The following is a 12,157-nucleotide window of genomic DNA, read 5'->3' on the forward strand; positions in this document are numbered from 1 at the left end:
AAACATTATACACCATTATTTGGGTGTAAAGATAGTGTTCACAATAGCTGACTGAGGACATTTTATAAACAAGTGACCCAACCCATATATATTCACATTAAATATGTTTCCATACATTTATACATAGAAAAACACACACTTATATATAATGAATTGTGACGTATTTCAAATTCTGAGCCGTAATCTTTCAAGTTTTGACTTTGAATGTACAGTAAGTTCACGCGAGGTCACGGGTAAATGAGAAATGGAAGGCGTAAACATGTTCAAAGCCCTGTGCCATTCAAAACAAACTTATGTAAATATGTATTCTAAGCAGGTCTGTTTCCATCAGCCAAAGCGACACTGGAGTGGCTTAAAACAAGGAAGTGAATGTCCTAGACCTAGACTTGAATCTGATTGAGAATCTGTGGCAAGATTTGACGATTGCTGTCCTGCAATGATCTCCAATCAACTTAACAGAGCTTGAACAAATTTGCCAAGGAGAATGGGTGGATATTTCACAATATTTGCAAACGTGGTAGTGATTTACCCCAACAGACTCACAGCTTTAATTGCTGCCAAAGTAATTGAGGGGGTGAATACTTCTATATCCAAGACATACACTCACCTAAAGGATTATTAGGAACACCATACTAATACTGTGTTTGACCCCCTTTCGCCTTCAGAACTGCCTTAATTCTACGTGGCATTGATTCAACAAGGTGCTGAAAGCATTCTTTAGAAATGTTGGCCCATATTGATAGGATAGCATCTTGCAGTTGATGGAGATTTGTGGGATGCACATCCAGGGCACGAAGCTCCCGTTCCACCACATCCCAAAGATGCTCTATTGGGTTGAGATCTGGTGACTGTGGGGGCCAGTTTAGTACAGTGAACTCATTGTCATGTTCAAGAAACCAATTTGAAATGATTCGACCTTTGTGACATGGTGCATTATCCTGCTGGAAGTAGCCATCAGAGGATGGGTACATGGTGGTCATAAAGGGATGGACATGGTCAGAAACAATGCTCAGGTAGGCCGTGGCATTTAAACGATGCCCAATTGGCACTAAGGGGCCTAAAGTGTGCAAAGAAAACATCCCCCACACCATTACACCACCACCACCAGCCTGCACAGTGGTAACAAGGCATGATGGATCCATGTTCTCATTCTGTTTACGCCAAATTCGGACTCTACCATCTGAATGTCTCAACAGAAATCGAGACTCATCAGACCAGGCAACATTTTTCCAGTCTTCAACTGTCCAATTTTGGTGAGCTTGTGCAAATTGTAGCCTCTTTTTCCTATTTGTAGTGGAGATGTGTGGTACCCGGTGGGGTCTTCTGCTGTTGTAGCCCATCCGCCTCAAGGTTGTACGTGTTGTGGCTTCACAAATGCTTTGCTGCATACCTCGGTTGTAACGAGTGTTTATTTCAGTCAAAGTTGCTCTTCTATCAGCTTGAATCAGTCGGCCCATTCTCCTCTGACCTCTAGCATCAACAAGGCATTTTCGCCCATAGGACTGCCGCATACTGGATGTTTTTCCCTTTTCACACCATTATTTGTAAACCCTAGAAATGGTTGTGCGTGAAAATCCCAGTAACTGAGCAGATTGTGAAATACTTAGACCGGCCCGTCTGGCACCAACAACCGTGCCACGCTCAAAATTGCTTAAATCACCTTTCTTTCCCATTCAGACATTCAGTTTGGAGTTCAGGAGATTGTCTTGACCAGGACCACACCCCTAAATGCATTGAAGCAACTGCCATGTGATTGGTTGGTTAGATAATTGCATTAATGAGAAATTGAACAGGTGTTCCTAATAATCCTTTAGGTGAGTGTATGTATGTATTATTTACTGTAGGTTCATAATACAAATGATCTTGCCTCTTCATAATGTTGAGTAAGTTCAAAGGGGGAAAAAATCTGATTTGAATGCATGAAAATTTCATGTTGTAACACAAAAAAATCCAGGGTGGTGAATACTTCCTATACCCACTGTAGTATCTTGTATAAGAGGAACTAAATAAACCTTACCTGTTTTAAGTAATGTAATAGTAATGGTTTAAAACTGTATGGCTTTAATATTTTTGAAATCTGTTACAAGATGCTGAATCTTCTTCATAACTTTCTACATTGTCACCTATTTTATTTATCACGGTAAATATAGTAGGAAGTTTGATTTCTGAGTATTTATGAGTTTACACTATACAATTGCTCTTAGGATGATAGTTAATGGCAAGAAATCGACTTCTTATGAAATGCAAGTTCATTTCTTCAGTTCTTCTTTCATTTCAGGGGTCTCTTCTGTTTCTCTCAGTTTCTGTTCCAGTGAAGAATAGCAACATCTTTAGTCACTACTTCTGATTTCTCATTCTGAAAGTCTTAGTTGAGAAAAGAAAATGCCAGTTAAAACTTAAAATAAAAAAACAATCTTCAAATGCACTTCCACAATATGGCAAACAATATCCAAAAGTTGAGCACAGAGTGTCATAGAACACTGAACATTTTTGAAATAATGATAAATTGCAAGACTGAATATCAATTAAAGCCATCCCTGCAGAATAAGGACATTTTCTGCAAGTGTACATGGATTCTTTTAACAATGTGTTTCATAAACCCGTGGCAAAGGGGTACATTCATGCTCACAAATTAAATTGTTAAGCTTACATTACTTTCATGTTGTTTTTTTTTCAAGCAAGTTTGGTGTCTATTCAGTAGTTAACAGCTTTAGGGCAATAACTGCAAATTATGCATCAGTATCAATAGAAGCTGCAAACTCAAACTTGTCTCAATCTGCGTGAATTGAAGCTATAAACCAAGCGATCTGATTGGAAGATCAATTTAACGAAGCATGTAATGCAATGTTAAATCAGAGGAAGTGGATGGCTTACTAAAGAGAAGGCCTTCATCAGAAAAGCAGACGGAGAACTCATGTAAACGATTAAAAATTCAGGGGGTTAGTGTACAAGTGCAGGGAGAAACTGAACATTTGCTCATGCATGCACATGTGTGAGGGGGTGAGGCATGAATGAGAGAGTTGTACACTAATAACACAATTGTGAGGTTTCTGATTTCACAAGTACACAGTGACAATGTGCGTTGGGCAAGAAAAACCCACCTCAGGTAGTGGGTGAGCCAGCATTGAGGCGAGTACAGGGTCCGAGCACTGTGCTTTTCCTTTAGTGACTGTAATCTCCCTTATTGACATGGCACCGTGTGAAGGCATGTACCCGACCTGCTTGACACTGTGTGGTAACCTGGGTAGGGTCGACCCAGGTAGAAGATGCTAGTGTGAAAGGGGCTAAAGGGTGAATGCATGTAAACAGTAAGGGGTCAGTGGTAGCTGAGGGAAGAGAAGTAAAGAGTAGACAGAGGCCGTTGTGAAAAAACACTCTCTCAGGTAAGAGGTTACTTTTATTGCAGTCATGGTAAGCAGATCAGCTTTGTTATTAGAAAGAAATGTCCAACCATCAAAGGGACATCAACAAAACACCAACGTCAAGCACCCGTATCAGCCCCCAGATTCCTCTGCCAATTCTTAAGCAGATGCAGAGCACTGGAGAATCACAGGCACCAAGAGAGTCCTATCATATCTTCCGCCGACTCTGAAAGGCGGAGAATTGGACGTGTCGCTCGCTGGGGGCGTGGGCAATCCAGCGCATGATGGCCTCGACGACCACGTGGTCCTGCTGGACGTTGAGGCCCTCCTGGTTGATGATAGCCAGTAGCTGGTCCAGGGAGAGCGCCAGGAACTCATCAGAGGTCTTGGCCACGAGCCCAAAGTGGTGCAGGAGGTAACGGTAGGCCGCCTGCTGCAGCTCGGGGCTGTAAAATTCGGCAAACTGGCAGATGCCGATGCAGTCCTCTGGGCTCAGCTGGGCCTCCAGGAAGAGGAAGCAGGCCTGCATGAGGCCCAGTACCGCGTTGTTTTGGTGAACAGGACTCTGTGGAGACAAGATCAACAACTTCCTCCTCAGTCCCCCTCTACACCTGAGCTGGGAAGGGGGAATCCTGGCACTCCACAATCCACACAGCGCAGCAGGGACATCGGAGGTCCCCTTGTGCAGCAGCAGCCTATGCCCACTATCGGCCTATGTTTAAGTGCTGAAAACTTTTCTTTTACCGTCTCATCGAGCAAATGCTTTAGTTACAATGAGTTTAGTTGGAACCAAAACCTTTATAAATAAACTTGATTGCGATAATGGCAATTCCCTTATTTGGGTCTGTCTTCCCTGGCCAGAAAAATCAGGCCCTTCTTAAACATTAATTTGAATTTCACTACAGCTTTAATAGCTTGCTGATAAATATGCGTTAATATAACAATAGCCTTATATTAACATTGTGGGTACCTAGCAGTCACCTTAATTTTACAATATGTAAGTATCAAGATTAACACTAATAACTGTATATATATATATATATATATATATATAACTGCTCACCGGAAGTAATTGCTGCAGCCACATAGGATGATCTTGTGGACATTGAATGCAGTGCCTTCTGCCATTATAACTGCATCGCACAGCTGCCCCTCCAATCTCAGCTCATTATACACGGTGCAGGCCGATCTAGTCATTTTGCGATTCAAACTGGTGCGCCTGGCACCTACTACCATACCCCGTTTCAAGGCACTAACATCTTTTGTCTTGCCCTTTTATCATCTGAATGGCACACATCTGGTAGAAATCTTTTATGAGATTGTTGGTTTCATTAGTCAGAGGCTGCACAAAATCTGAGATTCAGGGATGTGAGACATTTAGCAAACAACAGAGTGAAAACAACAGTGTTCCTGCCACTTTCTTATTTTGAAAAATAATACATCATTTGGAATGGATTCAAAATACACATGACTTGAACACCTACGCATGTAGGAAAAAAGTACCCCAAGATTTAGGCACCAACCCAAATCCATCTTTTCATGCACAATGAAAAGACAAATCAAGTCCAATTGGACGTGAAACATCCCAATGTGGCAGCCCTGCTTAAGGCATCATTCTCTCTATTGAAAAAGTTATTATCAGCTCCTGACTGTACTGACCAATTAGCATTCTCAAATGTTACCCGATTTCACTTAATGTTTTCGAAAGATAGACGAGGTTACAAACTTGTTTTGCATATACATGTATGTCTGCAATGAATATCAAAATCTAAAACACTCAGGAGATAATGATATCATTTTAAAGTTTCCCTTGAAATTGAAATCTGATAATTCAAAGAAAATTAAAACTACCCAGAAAAGGTGGATGACTAGACATAGCACTATGAGTACTTATTGATGAGATGCAACAATTAGAAACTGTCTAAGGGGGGATGTAAGAATGACATTTAAAAACTGACACCTTTACTATTGTACGTTTTCACACAGTTTTCTTAGTTTATCAGACACCAAATTGCTTAGCAATTAGTCTTAGGCCTACACCAAAACTAAACATCGACCTACACCTGAAATGCAAATTACAACCTTAAATAAAACAAATTCAATAAAAAGCGACAGGGTAATAGATTGTAATTGGCGATTTTCAAATAGGTCAAAGTTTTGTCTAGGCCTCAGCACAAAACATACAGGCATGCATACAATTCTTCATCACAGCAAATTAGATGCTTTTTTTAATATATCATTAAATACAGTAAGTAAAAACAAAATAATCTTCATTAAGATTTGTATATTTATTGATCCACAGGATTAATAGCTGCTTGTGTGTTTGTGTGTATACGTATATGTATATACACACACCCACAGACACACATACACACAAATAAGCACACGTATTTATACATAGATATATAGATATAGATATATATATCTACATACTATAAGAGGTCTCAAACATCTGTACATTATTACAAACATCGTGAGCAATATGTGCCAAAGTAAAAAGCAACTCAGCGTTGCTCTTTATAAAATCATAAAATTACATTTTTATTTTTGGTAAAAAAGATAAAACATCTACTTAGAATTCATCTTGAATAAAATATTCCCTTTATAAAAAATACAAAAGCTTGCTTTAGGAAAAGGTTTCAAGCATTTTTTTTTTTTTTTTTCAATTTTTCTTTTCTTTTATGTCGTTAGTGCATTAAATCACTTCTTTATCATTATACTATTGTACCTTATTACATATGCCAAGACAGAAAGGTGAGAGGCCGAGCACTTTTAACTGATTATAGTCGAGTTAGGATTCAACACTTTAAAGCCTCAGTCAGAGAAGCAGTAATTGTGGTCTAAAAGACAGCAGAGTGCCTTCGATCCTGCTTACAGTATAAGTTCTCAGTAAGGTGCACAAGCTAGGCGCAATTTACGATGGTATTTCGCTATGTACATATTCACAAAAGAGAAAAAGAAGGCATATCGTTTTCAAATATAATATTTCACAGTTTCTTTTTCTTTTGTCAGATCTGAGATTTGTTTGATTTCCCCTTTCAGCTTCATGTTGGTCCGTATCCCCCATCTTGGCTGCCCGGTGTGCCAAGTCAAAAATTATATATAAAAAAAAACAAAAAAAAAAAACATCACGGCTGGGAAGATAAAAGTGGCTTTCCTATCATAGTTTGCTTCTGTCCTGAGATCTCGCACTTAGTGCTGGCTAGAGCTTTTAAAATGTAATTTATTAAAGTCATGCTTCTGTGTTGACTTGGGGAACAGCACAGGCTGAGAGTTTAACGGCAGCAGTCCCGAGGCAAATACGCCCCTTAGCACGTTTTCACTGAGGATTTGGAGACGTCTGACGTTTTCATGATGACGCTGGCTCGGGTTTCGGGTCTGTTACTGGTGCCGCTGGGCAAAGAAGGGGGAATAGCTTGTGAAAGGGCCGCCCAGGGGGTGGAGCTGTAGGCTATTAGGGGAGCCTCCTCTCGGCTACTGGTGACTTTAAAGTTAGTTTTCCCCGACGTCACAAACGTTGCCATACTTGGGAGCTGGTAGGTGGAGGTCTTCTTTCCGAACGGATCTCCTTGTCCTCCACTCGGCTGCCACCGCTGAATGCCCTGTCGGTCAAAGCAACGTGTATGTGTTAGTCACAGTCTGGGAAGGCACTCTTCAATGCAAGACAAGCCAAAATACAAAACAATCAAATGGGCAAACAATCACCAACACTCAACTGCTTCAGGTGGACTGAAATGCTCAACAAGTGTGTGAATGCAGCGGATTGTCGCGAGCTCAATCACTGACTGACAAAGGTCACGTGAATAGTCTTCATTGAGAGAAATAAATAATAACGATCTGTAAATGATCGCTGGGTGTCAGGGATCTCCCGCCTCTCGCTCGCTCTGCTTATGCACAGTATAGAAGTGCCGAAGTGCACGTTCTACGTCTTAAGTTGAAAGAATACAAAGAATAGATAAGACAGATTGTTTTTGACTTACGTAGATCATCCACTTCGGCACTATGCATAATTACTGTGCGGTTATGAGTTGGTTATTGCGGTGTACAGCTCCCTGCCTGAACGTGAACAGTGGTCAAGCGGTGTATAGATTTCCAGAATCGTAGCATAATTAAAGCTAATACAAACATACACAAGAATATATATGTATATGTGTGATCTGAACAGAACCCTCCTTTGACCATACAGTGGGGGAAAAAAGTATTTGATCCCCTGCTGATTTTATACGTTCGCCCACTGACAAAGAAATGATCAGTCTATAATTTTAATGGTAGGTGTATATTAGCAGTGAGAGACAGAATAACAACAAAAAAATCCAGAAAAACACATTTCAAAAAATTTATAAATTGATTTGCATGTTAATGAGGGAAATAAGTATTTGACCCCTTCGACTTAGTACTTGGTGGCAAAACCCTTGTTGGCAATCACAGAGGTCAGACGTTTCTTGTAGTTGGCCACCAGGTTTGCACACATCTCAGGAGGGATTTTGTCCCACTCCTCTTTGCAGATCCTCTCCAAGTCATTAAGGTTTCGAGGCTGACGTTTGGAAACTCGAACCTTCAGCTCCCTCCACAGATTTTCTATGGGATTAAGGTCTGGAGACTGGCTAGGCCACTCCAGGACCTTAATGTGCTTCTTCTTGAGCCACTCCTTTGTTGCCTTGGCTGTGTGTTTTGGGTCATTGTCATGCTGGAATACCCATCCACGACCCATTTTCAATGCCCTGGCTGAGGGAAGGAGGTTCTCACCCAAGATTTGACGGTACATGGCCCCGTCCATCGTCCCTTTGATGCGGTGCAGTTGTCCTGTCCCCTTAGCAGAAAAACACCCCCAAAGCATAATGTTTCCACCTCCATGTTTGACGGTGGGGATGGTGTTTGGGGTCATTCCTCCTCCTCCAAACACGGCGAGTTGAGTCGATGCCAAAGAGCTCGATTTTGGTCTCATCTGACCACAACACTTTCACCCAGTTCTGCTCTGAATCATTCAGATGTTCATTGGCAAACTTCAGACGGGCCTGTACATGTGCTTTCTTGAGCAGGGGGACATTGTGAGCGCTGCAGGATTTCAGTCCTTCACGGCGTAGTGTGTTACCAATTGTTTTCTTGGTGACTATGGTCCCAGCTGCCTTGAGATCATTAACAAGATCCTCCCGTGTAGTTTGGGCTGATTCCTCACCGTTCTCATGATCATTGAAACTCCACGAGGTGAGATCTTGCATGGAGCCCCAGACCGAGGGAGACTGACAGTTATTTTGTGTTTCTTCCATTTGCGAATAATCGCACCAACTGTTGTCACCTTCTCACCAAGCTGCTTGGCGATGGTCTTGTAGCCCATTCCAGCCTTGTGTAGGTCTACAATCTTGTCCCTGACATCCTTGGACAGCTCTTTGGTCTTGGCCATGGTGGAGAGTTTGGAATCTGATTGATTGATTGCTTCTGTGGACAGGTGTCTTTTATACAGGTAACGAGCTGAGATTAGGAGCACTCCCTTTAAGAGAGTGCTCCTAATCTCAGCTCGTTACCTGTATAAAAGACACCTGGGAGCCAGAAATCTTGCCGATTGATAGGGGATCGAACACTTATTTCCCTCATTAACATGCAAATCAATTTATAACTTTTTTGAAATGCGTTTTTCTGGATTTTTGTTGTTGTTATTCTGTCTCTCACTGTTAAAATACACCTACCAGTAGAATTATAGACTGATCATTTCTTTGTCAGTGGGCAAACGCACAAAATCAGCAGGGGATCAAATACTTTTTTCCTTCACTGTAGTTAAACCAGATGTAGAGAATAGCTATCATAAGATACACTTTATATACAAAATAACAGTATCTTACCATCATGTTATAAATGTGAGACTTGATAAATTAACTCCTCTTAAGGGATTAACCAAAATCGACCTCTTTTTTTTATTAACAGAGCACTTTTACCTGTGATCAAACGCCAAAACATTAAAGTTATTAGACCTGTTGCACAAACTGAAATATAGATGAAGAAAAACAAAACCGGAGTTAAATGTACATACACGCACACACACAGCATGGACGTACTCCTGTCCAGGCGTAACGTGCAGGATTCAACACACTACTGTGGTGTCACATGACCCATTTCATTTGGATGTCTCGGGTGTCATGAAAAACTCCTATCAGTGGCGGAACATTCTAGAGGGCAAATGTTCAGTTTGTGGAGTGCACAATTGTTAATTGCTTGCTTGTGGAAATAGCTCATAATCATTCAAAGTCAATGCAATCCGAAAATACGATAATTGTCAGAATTTTAACCAAGATCCAACGGACAAGCTAAAGTTTTGAAGCTGAAAGGTTGACTCCACTGCACTGTGTAAGCATACTTTCCGTCTGCTTTGCTTTTCAACACCCTATACTACCAATCCCAGAGAGCACTTCTGCAGGAATTGGAAATAAACAGCCAGAGTAACGGGATTCAATTAAAGTGTTAAAAGGCTTAGTCACAAACACTGAATCCCAGCCTTCTATGAAGAATATTTGTTTCTAAGTACATACGTGTGTGTGTGTGTGTATAAAAATAAAATAAACCAAACTAGTCTTACCTAATTATAAGGTCTGATTATCTCTCCAGTAAAATGGGTTAATATTACTGTAAGATTGCTGCCTCTGCTCTGAGTCTACAGGCTGTTTGACAAAAACAAACCAGGGATGAGCATTCAGTGGGCCAGAGAAGCAAGAATGCGCTTTCCACAGGCAAGCAGGGTGAAGCAGAAGCACAGACTTGGCACAGTTCAGGTGCGATTGGTGCCCTTTCCTTATGGCTTCCATGGATTACCTCCGTATGTATGACAAGTTTTTGCGTCACAATCTCTGAACATGTAAGAGCCTGTGCTAATCTAGCCTACGGTGGCACGACTTGTAGCCTATTGGAGCCACCATCCAAGGACATGCTTCCAAATAAGTGACGAGGACATGACACCAAAGGTCAGCCCAGCTGTGTTGGGGCAGTCCACAGTCGTCACAGTAATAAGACATGCAAATCCCAGGGGAATCGCAATAACTGAATCTGGAATACCAATGGGCCAATCAGATGGTTCAAAATAAGAGTTATACTTGTCATCCGACCATCTTTTTAAAAAAGATTTGGGGGGGGGGGATATGGTGGTAGTCCACCAGTAAGATCAAATTGGGAATACATTATTTTGAATATTGGAGGCAAAAAACTCTCTCACTCGGCCAGAATACTAATTTTGCTTTGATACCTTCCCAGTTTGGATCACCGATTGCTACTCAACTTGGCTGTGCACTACGACTCTCAAACTAACGCAGGAGATATGAAGACATCTTACAGATGTGCTCTAAAACATGCATTTCCAAAGTCACCTATTCTTATTACAGACCAAGCCCGCGTAGAAAACAGCAGAGCTTTCATAGCAGTGTTCAGTTAACTGAATGCTAACCCCTGGGGCAGTTTGGTCACATCTGGCCATGACAACTTAGACTTGAACCAGCAAACTGGACTTCAAGGGTTGGGGCTTTTACCAGTTGAGCCACTGCGCACTCAGGTTTAAGTTAAGTTAAGAGTAAACGCTTTTTGTTCTGCCGACGCAATAAAGTGAACGCTAAAGTATCAGCCATCTAGGCCAAAATCTTTGGTGTTTGACAGGGAAAGAACCAACTTATCACTCAGCAAGCAAGACTCGGATGCAGGCTGAAGAGAATTACTGAGCAAAAGCCAAAGTGATTAGTATAATAGAGAATTAGACAAATGCAAAAATTAATTCGCTTCATTCCAGCAAAGGTACAGTCGTGTCTCATGGAAGCCAGAAATCAAACAACCCTTAAAAGTACTTAACAATTGCATGGATCTCCAAATCAGTGTAGAATATGATTATCTGAAATAGTCTTATGGTGCAATTTTGGAATTGAAGTAATCATGATTTGCAGAAAATTGATTTACCAAGGCCATGCAATTGAGCAACCACTGTAAGAATGGCTCTGTAGGATACGACTGCACCCATTGCAAAGCACCAGCAGTATATTTCTCATGCTTGTCGGCTCGCAAAACAGGTGTTGCAGGCCAACATACCTCTTTCGTGTCCTCCTCGCTGTGCACACTGTCAGTATCGCTCTCTGCAGAAAAAATTGAAGTAAAAACAATTAAACTGACAACAGCACAAGCTCCAGTATAACAGGGTGGAACAGAAAATGTAGAAGCAGAATCTTCCTGCTTATGGTGGAAAGAATGACATCAATTAACTGTTCATGGTACAAAACATTTTTTCTTAAGTTTCATCATTCAGTTTATTTTAAATCAAAATATCTCAGCAAAATGGTGGATTTCAAAATTCTCAATTATTCAAAAGTGCATTACTCTAAACTGCAGCAAGTGACGCTACATTTTTTTAAAATATATAATCCATTTTACCAGAGGAAAGAAGTATTATAACAATAATAATTAAATACCATATCAAATATTTTTTCTTGCATACATTACACTTAAACCTTTCCTCAGATTAATTTAAAACAAATTATATCCCCAAACACAAAGATAGTGGATAGCATGTAAACATAAATGTGCTGTGTAAATAAATCTGTAAGTGTAGGCCTATATGGCGCTTCCTTACAATATTTTCCTTTCGTTTTTCAGTTATTATTTAGTTCAGAGAAACGATCCACATTTTTTTTTTTTTTAAAACGACCCCAAGTTAAACATTATTTTTCCATCTCATGATGTAAGTGTGACGCATTGCTTTTTTCTCATGTTTGTCTCTTGATTTGTTCCCAGGTGCAATGTATAGCTACTTCCCTGGGCACAGCTGAAAAAAA

At 40.7% G+C, this 12,157-nt stretch overlaps 2 protein-coding genes across 5 annotated transcripts in view; both read right to left on the reverse strand.

The window, feature by feature from the left end:
• Window positions 1-3,383: 3,383 nt before the first annotated feature.
• Window positions 3,384-5,509, reverse strand: LOC136764284 (kelch-like protein 10). The gene has a single exon (XM_066718182.1). It carries the CDS (start codon window positions 3,889-3,891, stop codon window positions 3,571-3,573), a length of 321 nt encoding a protein of 106 aa, XP_066574279.1. The 5' UTR covers window positions 3,892-5,509; the 3' UTR covers window positions 3,384-3,570.
• Window positions 5,510-5,999: 490 nt separating this feature from the next.
• irf2b (interferon regulatory factor 2b) overlaps window positions 6,000-12,157 on the reverse strand; it is a 32,144-nt gene continuing 25,986 nt past the window's right edge. For 2 of the 4 annotated variants that reach the window (XM_066718180.1, XM_066718181.1), the window contains exons 8-10: window positions 11,418-11,461; window positions 9,931-10,012; window positions 6,826-6,964 (exon numbers count right to left, since the gene is read on the reverse strand). In XM_066718180.1, coding sequence (XP_066574277.1) covers window positions 9,935-10,012; window positions 11,418-11,461 — 122 coding nt within the window. In that variant the 3' untranslated portion in view covers window positions 6,826-6,964; window positions 9,931-9,934. Of the gene's footprint in view, window positions 6,965-9,930; window positions 10,013-11,417; window positions 11,462-12,157 lie in introns of all 4 variants that reach the window. The other 2 variants (XM_066718177.1, XM_066718179.1) reach the window with 1 other exon arrangement.

This window comes from Amia ocellicauda, chromosome 12 (genome assembly GCF_036373705.1).
Source record: "Amia ocellicauda isolate fAmiCal2 chromosome 12, fAmiCal2.hap1, whole genome shotgun sequence".
Taxonomy (NCBI): domain Eukaryota; kingdom Metazoa; phylum Chordata; class Actinopteri; order Amiiformes; family Amiidae; genus Amia; species Amia ocellicauda.

Bases quoted from the DNA above. Each gene is read 5' to 3' on its own strand.
- LOC136764284 (XM_066718182.1), bottom strand. From the start codon at position 3,891: ATGCAGGCCTGCTTCCTCTTCCTGGAGGCCCAGCTGAGCCCAGAGGAC.